Source organism: Puma concolor, chromosome D1 (genome assembly GCF_028749965.1).
Source record: "Puma concolor isolate L17-30 chromosome D1, mPumCon1.1.hap2, whole genome shotgun sequence".
NCBI classification, from domain to species: domain Eukaryota; kingdom Metazoa; phylum Chordata; class Mammalia; order Carnivora; family Felidae; genus Puma; species Puma concolor.
This window is the reverse complement of record NC_141676.1, coordinates 948,942-968,900: the sequence shown is the minus strand read 5'-3', so window position 1 is coordinate 968,900 and position 19,959 is coordinate 948,942. Positions and strand designations below refer to the sequence as shown.

General features: G+C 60.1%; 1 protein-coding gene across 1 annotated transcript; it reads left to right on the top strand.

Annotated features, from left to right (window-relative positions):
* Window positions 1-1,836: 1,836 nt before the first annotated feature.
* Window positions 1,837-18,837, top strand: TOLLIP (toll interacting protein). The gene is made up of 6 exons (XM_086676548.1): window positions 1,837-1,997; window positions 12,358-12,507; window positions 13,685-13,867; window positions 15,009-15,161; window positions 15,978-16,068; window positions 18,477-18,837. Exons 1-6 carry the CDS (start codon window positions 1,965-1,967, stop codon window positions 18,689-18,691), a joined length of 825 nt encoding a protein of 274 aa, XP_086532674.1. The 5' UTR covers window positions 1,837-1,964; the 3' UTR covers window positions 18,692-18,837.
* Window positions 18,838-19,959: the final 1,122 nt, after the last annotated feature.

Below are 19,959 nucleotides of genomic sequence, written 5' to 3'. Positions count from 1 at the left end.
CCTTCTTCTAGAATGTTCTGGCTATTATTCAGCTTTTGTTCTTCCATACACATTTTAGAATCAGCTTGTTAAATTTCTTTTGAAAACACTCTTTTGGGATTTTAATGAGAATTTCTTTTGTAGGGCAATTTGAGGGAGAATTGACAGATTTCTGGTACTGAGCACTCCTATCCATGAATGTGGTATATAGTACTTAACCTATTCAGGTATTCTTTAATATCTTTCAATAAAGTTTTATAATTTGTGTTTAACAATCTTTAAAAGGTTTTATTTCTAAGTCTTTTCTACTTGACAAAACTCCATCCTCTGGTTAGTGCTGATATTTAGATGCACGTGTAGGACAGTCTCCACCTTTCTCTGATTTTTTTGGTGCTCCAGGAAGTTGACCTCCACAGGTTGGGTTAATGGGGGGCACCAGGAGATGAGTGTGGGGGGAAGTGAAGAGGTCAGAGTATTTATTTCCCCAGACCCCTCCCCCAGGCCTGGGGTTCAGAGGACTTCATTCCTGTGCAAAAGCCACACCTTCTGCCAAGGAAGCCTCTTTCCCTGCTTAGGGCTCCCTCACCATGACTCACTCCTTCACTTAACTCTGCCTCTCTTTTGTAACTAGTTCATTTATTAAAATCCCTCCAATTATCTTTCTGAGCATGCCATCTGTTTCTTGCTGGGACACTGACTGATACAGTAATTGCTACCAGAAGTGGCCTCGGAAAACACTCTCAAAATGGGATTCTAGGATTGAGTTGTTCATCTATTTGATGAGCACATGGATAAAATCCCTGCCAAGGGGAACTTGAGCGCTGGGGATGTGTGTCATGCACTGGCATCCCAATTCCTCAAATTGTCACCAGTGGTGCCATGGGACGCAGTCCAAGTGGAGGGTACATATATGGGTAGTCCGGTGGCGGAAGACTCCCAGTTGGTGTGGCATATATGGTGACTGCACAGACTACGTAGTGAGTGGGTCAGCCACTTGTGACAGCCCTGGTGAGTGTGCACAGCGGGAGAGGACAGTCCAGGTCAAGTGTACCAAGTTGGAGTGATTACCGGTTGCAACTAAGGAGAACATCACGAAGGACTGGGTTTCTGCAGGTAATGATGCAGAAGGTGTGAGGAAGCGGGTTTCTGCTCTGGTTCTGAAGCTGTCAGGGGGCAGAGGTAATTAATTCTGTGTTCCGACTTCTGGTCTGGACGGAGAGGCCAGGGGAGGCTAGAGCGCCGCAGGTGATCCCAGAAGCGGACGCGGGGAAGGCACGGGAGGGGGCTGGGAAGCCGTCCTGGCCCTGAGGGCGTGCGTGCGGTCGCACACGACTAAGGCGGCCGCAGCCTCGCCGCGCCCGGTGGTAGCGAGTGGCCGGTGCACCGGCCCTCGCGCGACAGCGGGCACCGCGACTGGATCTCCGAGGACGGCCGCGCCCCAGCAGCTCCCTCGCCCCCGTTGCGCCAACACATCTGCGTGTAAGGGCTCCCCCGCCCCGAGAATTTGGGGCAGCTGCAGGGCTACCCGGTCGCTTTGCCTCCGCTCCGCTCGGAGGCTCCGAGGTGGAGAATCCAGAAGTCACCCCCCCCCCCCCCCCCAGCCCCTGGCTGCCCCTCCGCTCCACTGCAGCAGAGCCGCGCGCCCTGCGAGGCCTCCGCCAGCCACGTGATCGGCGCAACCGGCCGGCGTGCATGCGCACACGGCTAGCTCGGGAGCCATGTCGCGGGGCTGCGGCCCGGAGAGATCAGCTACGCAGGCGCCTGCCGGGAGCGCGCGTGCGTGCGTGCGTGCGTGCGGCGCCGGAAGGGTTGGGGCGGACTCGGCGCCTGCGCAGTGGGCGGTGCGGGGGCGGGGCCGGCCGTCAGCTGACCGAGGCGGCGGCGGCGGCGGCCTCGCGGGGACAGCAGTCGGCGTCGCAGACTCCGGCGCCGAGGGTTGCGGGCGCGTCCGCTCCCGGTGGGCGAGGCGGAGGCCGCGTAGCACCATGGCGACCACCGTCAGCACGCAGCGCGGGCCGGTGAGGGTCCGGGCGGGGGACGGGGAGCGGGGAGCGGCAGTCTCCGGAGCCTCTGGGAGGGCCCGACGACGGGCTCCGGGCGGGGCGGCAGCGCGGCGGGGCCGGCCCGGAACGGGGGAGGCCCCGCACCCCGGGCGGAGCAGGCCCCCCGCCCCGCACTCTCGGTGGGTTCTCCTGGACGGGGGAGGCCGCCTGCACCCGGCTGGGTCCCCCTGACGGAGAAGGCCCCCCGCACCCCGGTGGGTGCCACCCCGCACCCCGGGTAGAGGAGGTCCCTCGCACCCCGGATGGTCCTCACATGAAGGAGGCGCCTCCAGACTGTCTGTCTGTAGAGGAGGACCCTGAACCCCAGATGGTCCCTGCACTTCTCCCAGGCAGTGTGAGGTTCACAAGCCGCTTCCCGGGTCAGAGGCCACTTCTCGAACCCTGTGGTTGTTTATTTTTTCTTTGTTTTGCAAATGAGAGGGTGGGAACCGAGGACCTGGGAGGGACCTTCCCAGTTCTCGTTCTGAGGGCTCCTGTCTGGTCCCCAAAGCTCATTGGGCTGTTGCAGGAGAGCAAGTGTAGACTGGCTCAGCATGGCTCCAGGGTGAGGCGGCTTCCCAGCAGCTCATTCAGACTGCATCAGGGACAGGTTGTCACAAACGGGGAGGTTTTTATCACGGACAGTAGAGGGCTGTTTTGGCCCTTTTGAGTAGGAAAAAGGTTCCTCTGATGGGATACCTTCATGTGCTTTCAGTTAAGTCAGCTCCTGCGTGTAGGCTCCCAGGTAGCAGGGCTTCTCGTGGTTCAGAGGGGACGTGGATGAATCCTGTTTGTGCACACTAGAGGACAATCTTCTCAGAACGTTGTTCCCGAGCTTGAAAGGAAAACCAGGTTTTGTTAGAAGCCCGCTTTAGGTCGAGACGCGTATCAGACCTGAGTGTGGAAGCGTCCAGAGCCTGTGAGGGAGTTCTGGGCCCCTCCTCGCAGTGTGTCCATCTTTCCGTCTTCAGTGACTTACCGCGGGCGGGCTCACTGCCAGCAGGTTCCCATTTTATGCAACTGGGTGATCCGAGAAGCAAGGGACCAAATCAGCAGCTTGTCTCTCTTCCCACATCCTCCTCCCAGGAGCAGTGGGCTCCTGGCCTGTCACGTGTCCCCAGCCTCCTGGAGCTCCTTTCCCTCTTGGGAACTTGTGCGGAACTTCACTGGTGGCACGAGACTGAGTGTAAACACATACAAAGCTGGGCTCGGTGTCCTGTGTGAGGGGAGCAGCCAGGGAAGGGGAGCGCGTCCCAGTACCGAGGGGACATTCAGCGCGGTGACAGCACACAGTGGAAGCCCCGTCACCCCATAGCGAGCGAGTAGGAGTGTCAGTGCTCACACGTATGGGGTCTGTGCCCTCCCAGGGTTCCTGGTCTGACTTCCTCGGTGTGCGCTGTCTCCTGGCATGTGTGACACTTGTGTGGCCTGCATCCGCGTGTGGGTGTGCAGCACACGGCTTGTCCACGTGCAGTAACGTTACGTGTGGGCCAGAGCCGCTGGGGGGCTCCAGGGAGGTGTCAGCAGGGGCTGGGGTCTTGAGTGCCAGTGACGCACTCAGCCGTGACGTTGCTCGTGATGTTCGGGGCGGCCAGGTATGCCCGCCGTCAGGTTCTTCCGGCGCAGCACGGGAAACAAACGGGTCATAAGCATGCAGACGAGCCACGCACTCAGAGCTGTGCGTCTTGACTCCAGGTGGCCTGTCGCCGTCGGGGTTGGGGCGGGTAGGGTTCTTGTGGGAGGTGCCACTAAACCCTGACACCTGAGGGAGGAGCTGGCGTTGTGGGGCTGGGGCTGGGAAGCAGGTGGGCCCGGAGGGAGAGAGGGTGGGCGCCTGCGGCACCGAGGGCAGCGGGCACGGCCAGGGTGCTTCTCCAGACACAAGGCCCGCGGGCAGCGAATGGGTTTGCTGCTTGGACTTCATCCGGTCGCTACAGTGTAAACCTGCTCTCACAGCTGGTGCCTGGCACGCAGCCCGCCGCTCCCCTCCAGGCTCACCGGCAGGCGGTGGCAGTTGTTAAGGGTCTGGTGGCTCTCCTCTAGCCAGGGCGCACGGACTTGATCGAGCCCCACTCCCTGTGGAGGAACGGGACTAACACGGATGCCGGGTCGTGAACCGAAGGCAGCTGCCGTCCCAGCTGGTGGTGGGCATTTGTCAGTGCTGGGGTGCCGGGTCCCGAACGTTAGCCCTATGCTGGCGGGCCCCATCCCAGCGTGCTGCACCAGCACTCCAGGGGACCCAGAGCCTGGACTCACTGGGGGTACTCTGAAGTCCGACCACCGGGACCACCGCCTCCCGCAGAGTCCCCCCCCCACCCCAGGGTAGCCTGCCTGGGGCGTGGGGTTCCTGTGTCCTTGCTCAGGGAAGCCTGAGGGGCGGGCGGGGCGGGGCCAGGACAGGGCAGGGTTAGCTCCTCCGGGTTGCCCCTGCTCTGCCTTGTCCCTTCAGTGGGGCTGAGAGGGGTCTTTGGCATTTGTCTGTCCAGGCTGGTTTCTTCCCGGAGCCTCAGCTGAGCGATGCCCCTGACCCGTGCTGTTTGCCCCACTGGTAACAGTGCTGGTATTCCTGTAACGACAACCTTTTTCTTTCCAGGGTTTCTGTCCAGTGCACAGACTCTTGAGAGGCACCTGATGGGCCCCCTGCCTTGTTAGAACTCAGGGGAGTTCACTCGGTGGTGCCATCAGCTCATGGGGATGGGGATCAAGGCTCAGTCAGAGGCAGCATCAACTTTTTTGGGCTCCCTCACAGATGTGTGGGTGGCCCCCGCGGAGCTCAGGCTGATGGGGCCCTGGCTGAGCACGACCCCTGGTCATCCTTCTAGAGGGGCTGATCAGTCAGCAGGTTTGGGCTGAGCCCACCGCCCTCCCCTTGAATACCCCCGTCCCTCCTGAGCCAAGGTGGTCTGCTAGGTGGTGTTCCAGTGACTTGAGGCCCTGCAGGTCCTCATCAGCCTCATTGACAACGATTGTTTTTGAAAGATAACGTGGTGAGAACGTTCTCACTTGCACATAAACGTAGACAAACGAACATGTAATCATATAAGTAAATGCAAAGAAGTCGCAAATGTAGATAGCAGTGTGCAGATACTGATAATTATTGCTGAACCAGTGACTTCATCAGGGATGGCAGAGGGTGGTGTTTGTATTTTGTCCTGTATTCTGTGGTGATTAACTGGGACTGTGTGTCCTGAAACACAGTTGTACAGCAAAGGCTGGATCAGGCTCCGTTCTTGCTCGGGAACTTCCGGGATTCGCAGGGAAGAGTGGTTTTCTCTTCAGGCTCGTGTTTGGCGTTTCTTTTCTGGGCACCATGGCGAGCCCACGGGCCTCCTGCTCACACTGTCTGCCGGGGCACGCCTTCTTCTGCTCCAGTGGACCCACCTGCCCTGCCAGCCCCTCCCTGCTGGCCCGGGTCCTACGGCTGGTGGGCAGCCCGTTTCTCTCTGCTCTGGCCTGAGGCTGCTGCATCCAGGGTCGGAATTCTGGACCTTTCCGTAGGTCACACCTTGTTGGGGTGCGGTGACCTTACTGGCTGCACAGAACCTTTCTTATTTTGTCTGATGTTAGCGTGGGAATGTTTGCCTTAGGGTTTTTTGTGTTTTTTTCCCATTCTTTGACTTGACATCTTTCTGCACATTTATATTTAAGATTGGTTTATCGTCAACAGTATGTAGATTTTTAAAGTCAAATCTAAGAAGTGTCTTTGTTTTTTAAGTGAAACATGTTAAGTAATTTTATATAGTTATACACATGTTCTTTTCGGATGTTTTCCTTTGCACGTATGTTTGTCCATTTTTTTTTTTTCTCCTTCTTTTGGGTTGATTAAATACAGTTTTTGAAATCCAGTTTTTTCTTCTTTTCTGCCCTTTTCGTGGTTATCGTAGAAGCTTTAACATGCAGACTTACCGGGGTCTGCAGTCAGTTATATTTACCCGCCTCCTGATCAGGACGTTACCCTGAGGGACGTCTTCCCAACAGGGGTGCAATTTTGTTACATATGCCGTCGCTGTTTCCTCTTCCTGTTCCTCAGACCTCCGGGCCACTTTGTTTTGCTTTGAGAATTTCCGCTGGAGGCTGGCTGTCCCGGGTTTGGTTTTGAAATGCCACCCGCCGCCCCTCTTCTCGCCTGCGCAGGGCTCTGGCCTGACTGTCGTCCAGGTCCACACGCGCCGTCCTTCCCCTGGCATCGGCCGCCGCCCCCCGCCCCCGCATTTCCAGGGCCCTCCTCCCATCCCCCCAACCCTGTCCTGGGTCAGCACTGTGGGCCCCGAGGTCTCAGTCCGGTTCGCTCAGCGACACTGAGCTCTGACTGTGGGCCAGTTGTCTGGCGTCTCTGCGCCTGGTCACCCGACTCGCGCGAGGATGGACTGTGGCATGAATGCAGCCTGGCCCGGGCCCAACCCGCAGGAAGCACCTCAACGAGTGAGCTGCTAGGTTCCCGCAACTTCATTTCCGCTTCTCGAGGAACCCCGCACTTCCCCACGGCCGTCTGTGCCCTTTTGTGGGCACCATTTACCGTCCCCCACACCTCCCTCCGCTCTGCCCCGACGCTGTGGGGGCCGAGGGGCTGCTGGTGCAGGGCTATGGACCCTGGGAGGGCCGCTGCGTGAGCTGAGGGCAGGAGGCCCCCGGAGGCCGCCTGAGCTTTGGGGGACCGTGGGCGGAGGGCGTTCCGAACAGGGGCACGGCAGCGGTGCACTCAGGGTTCAGAGGCTCCCCCGGCTGAGTTCTCAGGCACTCTGGGCACGGTCGTCACCCATGAGCCAGCGGACAGCAGCCTCTCCCTGCTCTGAGGCCACTGTCTCTACCTGTACTGTCCTTGCACCAGCTCCTTCTCTTTTCTTTTTTTAAATTGTTTTTAAAGGTTTATTTGTTTATTTTGAGAGAGGAGGAAGGGAAGGGGCAGAGAGAGAGAATTCCAAGCAGGTTCCGCGCTGTCTACCCAGAGCCCGACGCGGGGCTCCAACCTGTGAACCATGAGATTGTGACCTGAGCTGAAATCAAGAGTTGGATGCCCAACCGGCTGAGCCCCCCCCAGGCGCCCCTCCCCCTTTTCTGCGTGTCCTCGCTCACTTGGGGACCCTGGCTTCGGGTCCCCAACACCATAGTGGATGCCTGCCTCCTCCCTCCTCCTAGGTCTCCTTCCTGAACTCCACAGCTGTGTGTCCTGCCGCTCCTTGCCTTCTCCCCAGAAGGTTCCAGACAGCGCCAGGCAGCCCCTGCTTCCCTCACACCTTCCCCTGCATCCCCCCCCCCCCCCCCTTCCCGTATGGAAGTGGTTCCACCCTGCACAGCACTCAGGCTGGAACATTTGGATGACCTCGCCTCCCCTCTGTCCCCTTAGGAAGCCCTGCCTCTCTGCCTTCAGAGCAGACAGACTCTGCTTCTCTGCCTCTGTGCCACCCACACACCGCCACCCTCGTCCAACCAGCCCACCCGCGTCACACTCTGCCGTTGGATGCCAGGCGGGGCTCAGTGAGAGACACGGCAGGCCTGGCTCCTCGCTGCCCAGGCTCCCTCCCTTGGGACGTTGGGGCCAGCGCCTCGGCCCCCTGCAGTGGGGACTCAGTCAGCGGCCAGGCTGGGGTCAGAGCCACCCCCCATGCGGTCACTTGGGGGGACAGGCCACAGGGTGTGATAGGCTGCAGCAGGACAGGCCCCCAGGACCACGGGGAGGCTCCAGGGCCCCTGGCCCACCAGACACCATCCCGAGGTTGGGGGTCCTTGTCCCGTGAGCACCTGACTTCGCCGCCAGGCCCTTGGCACCCCTGCGGTTCTTGGCCACATGGGCTTCTGTTTCTGTGAGGTCACATTCCTCCATCCCCTTTGGCCTCAGTTCCAGTTGTGAGTGATGTGGAACGAGAGCTGTGGGATGAGCCAGGGACCACGGAGGCCTTTGTGTGGGGTCCCCTCTGGGTCATGGTGTGGGGTCCGGAGGCCTGAGTGCGTCTTCACGGCGGATGCCAGCCCCCGGAGGGTGCGGAAGGAACCCAAGGCCTCAGCGTGGCTGACGGCCCGCACGTCGCCGCGGTTTTGTTGGGCGTCGTGTTGCCCTGGACTCGGTGGGGGACGCAGGCGCTGTGCCTCGTGGCAGCTGCTCTCATGTTAGTTTTCGTGCCACAGGATCTCTCTGTCCTGCCACCGAGCCGAGGCGCCAAAAAGAACATCCAGCAGTGGATTAGGAAGTACTTTCTCACACCACGCGAAAGTTAAAAGTTCATTAAAAATTTTCCAGATGTTTTGGGGCGCCTGGGTGGCTCAGTCGGTTAAGTGGCCGACTTCGGCTCAGGTCACGATCTCGCGGTCTGTGAATTCGAGCCCCGCGTCGGGCTCTGTGCTGACAGCTCAGAGCCTGGAGCCTCTTTCGGATTCTGTGTCTCCCTCTCTCTCTGCTCCTCCCCTGTTCATGTTCTGTCTCTCTGTGTCTCAGAAATAAATAAACGTTAAAAAATAAAAAAATAAAAATTTCCAGATGTTTTACCTTCACTGGAAAAGTAACAGTTGAATGAATTTTTAAATTCTTGGGTATGTCGGTACTACATTTGCATGAATAGCTAACGAGTATGCGTAATTTGACGTGAATAAATAAGTTACATTAAAGGTTGCTCAGCAAAAACGGATACCAAGTGAAGTGTCAATGGCTTTTTAGTTTTTAACCTAACTTTTTTTTTTTTTTTTAATTTTTTTTTTCAACGTTTATTTATTTTTGGGACAGAGAGAGACAGCGCATGAACGGGGGAGGAGCAGAGAGAGAGGGAGACACAGAATCGGAAACAGGGTCCAGGCTCTGAGCCATCAGCCCAGAGCCTGACGCGGGGCTCGAACTCACAGACCGCGAGATCGTGACCTGGCTGAAGTCGGACGCTTAACCGACTGCGCCACCCAGGCGCCCCAATTTTTTAACCTAACTTTTAACGTAAAAACTTGAGTCGTTCTTAGCCCCACATTAACTGAAGAGTCCTGTTTGTACGTAGAGCACGAGTGGGCGCACGGGACAGGAGCCCTAGACGGTGTGTCTGCAGCCCTAGACTTGACGAAGGGCAAGAAGTGGTTCTGCAGCGCTCCTTGAGAGACCGCCTGCCCCAGGCCTGGGTCGGGACTCCATGTGTTCAGCCTGTAAATGTGAGCCAGGTTACGTTTTCAGATGTGATCTGTTATTTACGTTGTAGCAGGAGTGATCGTTCTCTCTTCCCTCCAGGCTGGGAGCCAGGATAAAGCATGTGTTTTTACGTGACCTTTCCTCCATCACAATGTGGCAAAAATCGGTCCTGAAAATTTAATACGTGTCAGTAATACAGGTGTTACCGTGGCCTTTGCAGACTGTCATTGGGGCAGGAGGGTTCATGTCGGCGCCTGGACATGTGTGGGACACCTGACGCGTCACCATTTTGTCATGAGCAGGGACTGGTTAAGGTGGTGGAACCTGCTCGCTCGGACGAACTTGGGCTGCGACAGCGGGCAGGCCTGTCTGGTAGCTCCTGGGCAGCAGGTGCATGACCAAGATTTTGTAAGATTTTTACTTTGTAGGAAGTGAAGCACGGTGTCCTTCCTCTTTCTTCCTTGTTATGTTAAATTGGAATTTTTTCTAATAAACCTGAAATTTTAGAGTTATGGATCAGTTGCAGACGGTGCGGAGAGATGTAGCGTGCTCTCATAGACAGTATATCTGCACCTCGTGTCACCAAGGTCCACTGGTCACAGCCAGAGACCTGGCTTTGGCTTTGGTACGTGACTGCCACTGCAGGTTTGATTTGGACACCCCACGTTTCTCGCCCCGTCCCTCCTGGGCTCAGGTTCCGGCTAGGGCCCCATGTGGCATCCAGCTGCCATAGGTCCTCTGTGGCCTGCGCTCCAGGGCCATCTCAGACTTTGCTTGTTCTGGGGACTGTGACAGCCTAAGGCCTGCCACTCAGGGATTCTGTAATGCGTCCCTAGGGTGGGAGAAGACCACGGGACACGATGTCCTCCGGGCTTCTCAGGAACCTGGTGTCCCCCAGCCTGTCAGTGCTCATGGGGTCCACTTCTCTCCCTTCCCGTGTTTTGTTTGTGCTATTAATTCATGTGATAAAAATCCTTGTCTCACATTTATAGTTTTATCGTTAAAACCTTGTTGGAAAAGAATACTATGTCTTTGGCCTTTGATACAATTTTATCCTCCCCCACCCCCAATTAAAAAGCAGAGTGTTCTCCTTAAGCCCAGATGAGTTCTGGAAGTCCTGTACTGATGATGGGACGAAGGAGATAGACATACGATCCCCATGCCTGAGCAGCACGCTGTCACCACCATCCCTGCGTATGCGTGTGTGGTCCACAGCCCACCCTGCTGGGTCCTCCGAGCTGCGGTATGTGGCATGGGGTGAGCAGTTACTCTCAGACCAAACGAGAATGTGGTCTGCGTGCGTGAGTCTGTCTGCCAGCCGTGGGTGCAGGCACCAGCCACAGACCCTGCGGGCGGAGGCTGCGAGGCCCACGGACGGTCGGCAAGGCAGCATCCGGCCCGGTGTCAGCTGGGTAGAGCTCCGGCTGGGGACGTGGCTCCCGTCTGCCCACAGCAACTGGCAACTGACATCGGTCTCACAGCCGTGAAGCCGGCCACAGCATCTCGGCCCTCCGGGAGGGCGTGCGCCCTTCTTTGCGAGGCGAGCCCTAGGCCCTCCTGGTGAGCCGGGAGGCCCCCTGGGAGGCAGTGCTCTCCTCACCTGGCAACGCTGGGCCTCCCGGGCGCTGCTGCCTTCCCTTTGGTCTGTAATGAGTACTCAGGGCCCCTCCAGGCTGCCCGGTCCAGACACAGAGAATGAGAACAAATGAGATGCTGCCCCCGCCAGGCGCCGAGATCACTCCTGCACGTCCCAGCGTGGGAGGGCCTGGCGTGGGGTGCAGCCAGGAGAGGTGTGCTCTTGCTTGGCAGAGAAAAGCTGCCGGGGCACCCAGCTGACTGCTGCCAAGGGGGAAGTGGCCGGGGGGAGTCCCTGGGCCCGGGGTCCTGAGTTGGTTTCCATTGGTTTCCGGGCCTGGTTTGGGTGGTCTCCAGGCCTGAGATGGGGACACCGACAGGAACCTAGACCTTTCTGGGGACTTTTGAAATGAAACAGCAAAAGGCACTTGGGGAGAAATGCTTCCCCAGTGGTGCTTGTGAGCTCAGCGAGTGTGGAGCTTTCTGGAATTCTGCCGGATGCCTGGTCCATCCGGAAGTCCAGAACTCCAGCAATTGAGGCCTTAGGGTATCCAGCACCCGGACGGCTGCAGTGGTCCCTAGTGGCTGGCGTCAGTAAATGCCGTCTGCCGTAACTCACTGACACGCGGGGGTTTCCCTTGGCATTTCTTGAAAATAATGCTGCTTGGAGGCTCTTGTCCAGAGTCCCGTGTGGTGTCCCCGTGGGGCGGCTAAGGAGGACCCTGGACCACCACAGGCAGCACCGGCCCTGTGCCGCAGCTCGTGTCCCGTTTCGAGGACAGGCCCTGCTCCCTTCTGAGGGGGTCTGTGGCCCCAGGGGCTGTGCCAGTAGTTCATCTGGGCATTCCAGACCCTGAACCCAGGGAGACGGCGGTGTGAGGCTGCTCGGGGTGGTGAACAGCCAGTGGGTCCTTGCTCTGCTGGCCCCGGAACACAGCCGCCCCCTCTGCTTGTGTGTGCCAGGAGAGCCTCGTCCAGGGCCAGCACCGCCATATGTCGCGACCGACTCCCGCTTCAGCCGCTGCCCCTTCACGGACAACTGGCTTCTGGGAACCTTCGGGCCACCGCGCAGCCCCCCTCCTGGCGCGTCCCTGCCCCATCTGGGAGCCGGGCCCTTCTCGGGAGGCCAGGCCACCTCTTGGACATAGGGTTCAGCAAGAGGCAGAGGGGTGAGGTCTCTGGGGCTCTTGTTTGTCTCTTCCTTCTGTCTTCTGGGGCGGTGCTGAGCTTGAACTGTTGCAGGCAAGGGTTTTCCTTGTGACTAGAAACCCAGCTTCCAATTTCGTCTCGCTCGTGTTTGAACGAGCACGTTGCGGCCCACGGGCCCAGCTCGCCCTGGTGGCAGCAGGCAAAGCAGATCACAGACATGCAGGCAGAGGGTGTGTGACACCTGGACGTGGCCTGAGACTGTCCAGGGAGCCGGTGTGAGCAGGAGAGTCCGTGGTTAGTGGCCAGAGCAGGTGGCGAGCCCCCAGGGAGGCCGGCGTGCGACCCCTTTGTCCCGAGTGACAGGGCTCCTGGCCAGAGAGCAGCCGCCGTGGGCGTGGGCAGCGCGGTGGTTCGGGGCGCTTGGGCTGCAGACCCTCCACCCATGGACCCCTCACTGCGTAGACGAAGAGGCTGAGCTCCCACCCCGCTAACGCGCGTGCGCTCTCTCCAAAGGTGTACGTCGGTGAGCTCCCGCAGGACTTCCTCCGCATCACGCCCACGGCCGCGCAGCAGCAGGTGCAGCTGGACGCGCAGGCAGCCCGGCAGCTGCAGTACGGAGGCGCGGTGGGTGCCGTGGGCCGCCTCAGCGTCACCGTGGTGCAGGTGGGTGTCCCGGGTGGGGAGCGCCGGCCCCGGCTGCTGTGCCACACTCTCTGCATGGACGCATGCTTTGCTGAGGCGTGCTCCTGAAACATAGCTGGTGAAGCGATAGACGTGAAAAGTAGCGACAATTGCCAGGTTCTACCAGAAGGAGCAGGAATAGTCAGTAACAGCTTCACGGGCTCGTGCTCCGGGCCGGGCATGGGCACGGGCTCCTGTGTGTGGATGGCCTCGCGGCTGCCGGGAAGGTGAGGGCGTGAGGGTGGGCTGGCAGCCCCTCCAGGCCGGCCCTGGCTGCTGAACGGATCCCAAGGAAAGCCAAATGCGCTGTCAGGATCTAAAGTGGTTTTGGTCAGCACGACTTCCTGTAAAACCACGAAGCAAGGGAAGTCACTGCACGCAGTTTTGAGGAGACGCACACATACAGCAGACAGAGCCACGGTCGGGCCTCACGAGTTCCGTGGGTTTTATGGTGACCACGCGTCCCAGATACTAACTCTGGCCACGCCCCCAGGGCCGATGGGGTCACCTCAGGTACACACGAGCCGCCAGTCCGCACCCTCCACACGGTCCTCCCAGACCCTTGTGGCTTGGGCTCCCACTTTGCCCGCTGGGCCTCGAGGCGTGGCCCGTGGCTTCCCGCTACCTGTGTGGTCACCCTTCCTCCCCTGGTCTTCGCCCAGCCCCCGCCAGGGCTGTTCCCTCACGTTCCCTTGTGGGGTTCTGTGTGGAGGCATTACGGTCCAGTCGGACCCACTTGGAATGAGTGTTTGCCGACCGACCGCCTGGTACCCCGGAGCCTTCCGCCTTCATCCGCGTCCATGCTTTCTCCTCCCTGCAAACGCAGCCTGTCTGGCCGAAGGCTGGGCTCCTCGGGGTTCATGACCCGCAGCAGTGGACAGAGGACAGAAAGTGAAGCCGGGCCGTGGCTCCAGGGTGGCTCTTGGCTCTGATCAGCCTCTTCAGAGGGGACGTCGGAGGAGCTGCCCTGCGTGGCCCAGCGGCTCCCTTCACTTGACCAGTGGCCTGCTGCACCCGTTGCCCACGGGCACGATTGCAGCCACGTCCTGCTCCCGGGAAAATGCCGGAAGTGAGGAGGTGGGGGGTGGAAGGCTGAGGTGGATGTGCAGCTCTCGCTCGGGTGGCGGCTGCTTGTTTAGTAACATTGGTCGTGTTTCAGGCCAAGCTGGCCAAGAATTACGGCATGACCCGCATGGACCCGTACTGCCGACTGCGCCTGGGCTATGCAGTGTACGAGACGCCCACCGCCCACAATGGCGCCAAGAACCCTCGCTGGAATAAAGTCATCCAGTGCACGGTGCCCCCCGGCGTGGACTCCTTCTACCTGGAGATCTTTGACGAGGTGAGAGGTTCTGCCGCCTTCACGGGCCCGGCAGGTGCAGGCCGCACACGGCGATGCCACAGCCACGGGTGCCCTGCCTTCCCGCCACTGAGGCTGCCCAGGAGCTGCAGGTGTGCCCCGACACAGGGCACGTCGTGGCTTTGTGACGGGTGTCCCGGGTGTCCTCGGAGGCGGGGGAGAGTATACGTCCCATGCAGCTACATTCAGAAGCAGCATCACCAGGGACAGGGACACCAGGCACTCTGTGGAGACGGTGTTGATGCGTCTCCCCTTCCCCAAGTGCCAAACTCGTCCCCAAACCTGAGGCTCGTGGAGGCCAGCCTTCATGACCAGGTGGGATGTAAAGTGTGTCAGACCCCATGCTGGGTGGGAGTGGGGTTCTTGGGCAAGTTGCCAGCCCCCCGGGTGTTCCTGAGGGGGATCAGATGCAGTGGGGCTCTTCCTGAGCCCGGTCCTCTGGGCCTCTGTGTGGGACAGCCCAGCCTTCCACGGCCCGGCCCGGGAGCTCCGGGGGCTCTGGTCGGCAGGATGAGAGGTCACAGGGAGTTGGGCAGCAGCAGGGCTGAGAGGTGGACCCCTCCCCCCGCCAGTGTGGTGCCCTCGGCTCTTTTTCCTTCCAGGTTCCTTCCTCCTACCCCATCTCTCCCTTTGCTTAGCAACAGGAGGGGAAGAACAGAGGGCATGGTTAGCAGGGAGAGTGCCTCCTTTCCCCCGTCCATGCCCGCTGGGCTTTGGACTTGCAAGGGATCCAGGGAGGGCGGGCAGAGACGAGACCACGCATCTCCAGACACTGACCACAGCTCTCCTGACCTTACAGGAATGAGGGCGGGGCCCCGTGGGGTCCTCTCTTCCCCTGGTGGGGACCTGTACAAGGCAGAGAGAGGGGCAGCCCCCCCCCCCCCCCCAGACTGTGCCCTCACTGCCTGGACCAGGGCTGAAGTATGCACAGTGCCAGGGGCCAGATACTGGGGTGGCGGGGAGAGGAACAACTCTTTGGAGGAGGCAGGCCCAGGGACGGGGCTTCAGGGTGAGGCTGTGGGTGGGGCCTCGGGTAGGAGGTGGCACTGTGGGGCGGGACCGCTGGGTGAGGGCGGGGCCTCAGGGCAGTGGTGGCCCCTGTGTCTCCCCGTGTCTCCCTCAGCGAGCTTTCTCCATGGACGACCGCATCGCCTGGACACACGTCACCATTCCCGAGTCCCTGAAGCAGGGCAAGGTGGAGGACGAGTGGTACAGCCTGAGTGGCCGGCAGGGTGACGACAAGGAGGGCATGATCAACCTGGTCATGTCCTACACGGTGAGGGCATGGGCCGTGTGGGCAGGCTGAGTGGCAGCTAAGCTCAGTGGAGCTGTTTGTCCCTGAGGGACGGGACCTTGGCCAGCAGGTATCGGGTGTTTTGGCGGGAGGAGCGGCGTTGTGCGGCGGCCTGTGGCCGGGGGGCAGACTCGCCCCGTGGCAGAGAGGGGTCTCAGGGCCACACGGCGTTTAAGGGGGAAGCTGCCGGCCCTCGGGTCCCCTGGCTTGTGTGGCTCCATCGTCAACCCGCTGCTCTTGGGGTGGGAAGCAGGGGCGGAGGGGCCTGGGAGCCTGGGCTCTTGCCACTGCCTTTGTCCCCCCAAGGGAGTGGTGGTGTCCTTGTTTTCACTGGGCCTCAAGGAAGTCCGCTGCAGGTGTGGCGGCACGGGGGTGGTCGGGCTGTGAGGGTGGTCTCCCAGCCCGGCAGTGTTTCGTCCCCGCTGCTCATCCCTGGGCTGTTTGAAAGCGAATCCCAACACCGATGTGATTTTACTCAAACGTCTCGTTACGCGACTTTAACAGGGTGTTCACGTAAACACAGAATCGTGACCGCGATAGCTGAGCGGTTAAGATTTTAGAGGCAGTCAGGAAATGTTATAGGTGCTGACGCAGAGAGTACTGACTTGCTTCCCGGAACCGTGTTCCCTTCCGATCGCATCTCCATCGGAGGCTCTAAACAACCCCTGTAGCCGAACCACTCGCCCTGACCTTCCGCCAGGGCAGTGTTGGGACATCCACGTGGGCAGGGCCACACGGGAGGTTTCAGTGTGTGCTGTGTTCTTCTGTGACCCCGTGATCGTCCTTGGTGTGTTCTAGGCGCTGCCGGCTGCCGTGATGATGCCGCCTCAGCCTGTGGTCCTGATGCCCACCGTGTACCAGCAAGGTGTCGGCTACGTGCCCATCACAGGTGCGTGCCACTTCTCCCGCCCTGGGCTCTCGTAGTGCAGCGTGGAGGCTGAGCCCTGTCTGCATGTGACTCGTGGGGCCCTTCCAAACACGAGGGTCTGGTCTTACATTTGAATCTTTTATGCGTCTGTGGAATATAGGATTTTTTTCCCTTGATCATTGGCAAGTTGAAGTTGACGAGGTATGGAAACGTAATTTCTAAACACGTTAGCGTATGCGTTACCGGCACGAAAGATCACGCTCTGTGGGGCAGAGTGAACCGTATGCCCTGATGTTCCCGTTGTGTCGTGTTCATTCGCTTTTATGAAAGTAGCAGTTTGTGGCTGTACGGCAAAATCCAATTGGATTGTAGCTGTCACGCCTTTGAATTTTCAAACTTTAATGTCAGCTGTTGGCTGACTCCCGCTCCTGGCTGCAACGGTGACTGGACTTCACCGGCCCCTGCGGTAGATGGCCGTAAAAGCAGGCAGAACGGAAGAGGCGGCAGCAGGTGGGCAGGCGGGACGGCGATCCCTCCCTGAGAGAAGGGAGGCGGGGCAGCCCCGGGTCACGGTGGCCTCTACCTGAGATGGCACGGTGCAGGGAGTTGGGTCAGAGCACGGTGCCGTGGGGAGCCCTGCTTTGCGTTGAGGTCAGCGTGAGGACCTCTGTCCTTGGGTCTCGGTGGCGCCCTTCCCTGTGGCGGTTAAAGGGTCTGCGTGAGCTTATGGTTTAACTGCCCCTCGTTGGAGGTTGGAGGACGAACAGGCACCTTGTGGGGCTCACCGAAGGTATGAGTGCCCGGGGCGGCCGTAACAGAGTCCCACAGACAGCGATAGCCTAAGGCAGCAGGAATCTCTTTTCGCCCTTCTGGAGGCCAGAGCACAAAGTCGAGGCATGGGCGGGCCGTGCTCCCGGGAGTCGGCAGCAGAGGTGCTGGGGTGGGACCCTCGTGGTCCCCTCTAGCTTCCGGGGCTCAGGCGGCCCGGGCTGTGGCTGCCTCGCTGCCTCTGCCTCCGCCTCCGCGGTCACGGGGCCCCCCCTGGGGTCTGTGCCTGTACCTCTTTTTTCCCGGGCGCTGCTCCCGACGGCCATCTTGTTCACGTGTGCCCGGGTGGGGACCTCACACGTGTTTCTGGGGGACGTGCGGGGACCCACACGGCCAGCAGCACCAGGACACATTCGGTTAACGGAAAGTCTGCCTTCTCAGGAGACCAGATGTGTCGCTGGCCTTTTTCTGGTTTCTTAGTTCATTGTATAAATGAGAACTTTGTGCTCAAGTTTGCCCTAAAATGTTTATTTTGGGAAAGGCCAGACTTCTGTGTAATTGGAGACTTTGAACTTCTCTTTTGACGTGCATCGATAAGCTTTGGGACATGGAGTTGCAGGAAGTTACCAAGGAGAGGAAGTCGTTTCTGCCTGGACGTCTCAGACCGAGGCGCCACCGGCCCCAGTCGCATTTCCCGCAAACAAGGACTTGCACCCGCCGCCCCTGTTTGCGTGAAGCTTGTGCTGCAGCGTCTCCTTTGCTGCGAACACAGACTTCCCTGACCTCATCAGGAGGGTGTGCATGTGCGTGACGAGTGAAGTGTGGTGTGCGAGTGTGTGCGTGCGCAAGTGTGACCTGCGGTGTTCATGTGCATGGGTGTGCGCGTACGTGACGCGTGTGTCTGTGGACCCTGCTTCCGGAGGGTAGGCAGAACCTTTGAGCTGTGGCCCCCACGGGAGGGGGCTAACTATAGGTGCTACCCGCCCCCCCCACCGGCAGGCAGAGACCCATGAGCTGCAGGGGTGGGGTGGGGGTCCCATGGGGGAGCTGATCCTGGGAGTGCTAAGAAAGAGCCTTTCAGAAGTTCTCTCTGCTTCCGGGTTTTTCTGAGCCAAAGTAGTACCTGGGAGGCACGGTGGCCGTGGAGCCAGGGCGTGAAGGACGCCAGTTCCTAAGAGATGGCGAAAGGTGCCCCCTGGTCTGGAAAATCCTCCGCCGCTGTTCTGCCCGTGTTTCCATCCATCCTGTAGACAGTGGACTGGAGAGCTGGGTCTGCGGTTCCTCCCGGCTTGGCGTGCGATAAGAAATGCTCGCGGGTGCGTGCCTGGCTCTCGGGTTTCGCTAGCGTGCTCGTGGGCGGCAGAGGGACCCGCCTGGTGCACGGCCTGCGCCGTGGTCACCAGCGGGCCGTCCACCCCCTGTGCCGGCCGTTCCCTGGCAGAATTGCTTTGTGGCCTTCAGGTCCCGCAGGCGGGCCCCTGTGGTATGATCCGGGACTTTAAGAGACCGCAGCTCGAGCGGCGCATCCCGGCTCTGGGATAGCGAGCACCTGCTGGGGAGGAAGGCCGCGGGCGGTGGAGTCGTGCGTGGGGCCGTGGGCCGGAGCTCGGTGTGGGCGTCGGTACCATCGTGGGTGCCCCTCAACCGCATCTCACTTGCAGGTGTGCCTGCCGTGTGCGGCCCTGGCGTGGTGCCCGTGGCCCTGCCCCCGGCGGCCGTGAGCACCCAGCCCCGCTGCAGCGAGGAGGATCTGAAGGCCATCCAGGACATGTTCCCCAACATGGACCGGGAGGTGATCCGCTCCGTGCTGGAAGCCCAGAGAGGGGACAGGGACGCGGCCATCAACTCCCTGCTCCAGATGGGCGAAGAGTCCTAGGGCCCCGGCTGCCACGCTGCCTCTGCCCCTCTCGACCTGCCGGCCCCGCCCCCCTCCCCGTTCCTGTGAAGGAGCCCCGTGTAGCCTTTTCTCAGCCATCTGTAGCCCCATTCCTCACCCTCGTTTGGGATGCATGCGGGTCGTTGGTCCCCAGCCACTGAGTGCCACCACCGCTTGGGTGCGGGTGTGGGCGGGCCTGTCCCTCGCTTTGTCGGGAGAAGAGTGGGCACGTGGGCCGTGTCCTGTCCACACGCTCTCCCCCTGCCGCTTAGGGACGTGTGTCTTCAAGTGCCGTGTGCTTCTGCTCCGCACGCTGTCCCGAGAGCGCTCCGTGCGAGCAGCCTGACTCTGCCGGCGCTTTAGAAAGCGTCCCGTGCCCGCCTGGTTTGACGATGGCATGCGGTTACTTTACTCATTCGGGGTAGACCTCATATTTCAGGCACATAGGACATTGACAGCCGATCAGGATGGTTTTTACGAGTCAAGCTTCAAATTCACGTCCGTCCCTTGTTCCTTGTCTGTGGTCCGCGGCCGCTCACCAGCGCCCTGGGCAGGCCGACCTCTGTGTTGCCGGCCAGCAGCAGGTTCAGCGCTGATGTCCGTCCACCCGCCTGTCCCCACCCGTGGGCTCTGGAGCAGGGCTGCCCTGGGGACCCCGTTAAGCGTTTTCCTGCTGTGTCTCACGCCGACTTTGTGGGCTGTTTTTCCGAGGGACTGCCCCTCCGCTCCCTGACCAGCTCTTGGAACAGAACGTAAAACCGAGGGTGAAAAGTAGAAGGGCAGTACTTTGTATTTGTTTATTAAAGGGTATCGGGAACCGTTGGCTTACAACTGACGTTGATTTAAGTAAACGTGTACCGGTCCTGCGGGTTCAGTTTGGACAAAAAAAATAGCAAACCGATGAATGTTCAAGGCTTCCTAGAGGCAAGGGGTGCACGTGCGGCGCTGTGGACCGCGTGGCGGCCGAGGCTCCCGTTGTGACCACAGGATGGGACAGGGCGGGGGACACCTTGTGGAAATCTGCAACGTGGGAGGGGTCTCGGGCACTGCTTGGCCCAGGCGCGTGCACGCACACTCGCCTCCAGACGGTCTGGTTGCCGTGGGCCCCGCGGCCCCCGACGGTGTGGCCCTGCGAAGGCTCAGCCTGAGGACCGGACTCCGTCCAGCCTTCGCTGCACGCGGGGCCTCCTGTCAGTTGGAGGATGCTGCCGCCAGCGGTGAGTGCGCGGTGGCCCGGGGTCGGCGCACAGAAGCCTGAAAGAGCGTGT

What these genes read in the sequence shown, in the direction of transcription:
- TOLLIP (XM_086676548.1), top strand. Translation starts at nt 1,965, where the DNA reads ATGGCGACCACCGTCAGCACGCAGCGCGGGCCG. An exon ending in TCAGCGTCACCGTGGTGCAG is followed by an intron (nt 12,508 to 13,684) that starts GTGGGTGTCCCG and finishes GTCGTGTTTCAG; the next exon opens with GCCAAGCTGGCCAAGAATTA. An exon ending in ACCTGGTCATGTCCTACACG is followed by an intron (nt 15,162 to 15,977) that starts GTGAGGGCATGG and finishes GGTGTGTTCTAG; the next exon opens with GCGCTGCCGGCTGCCGTGAT.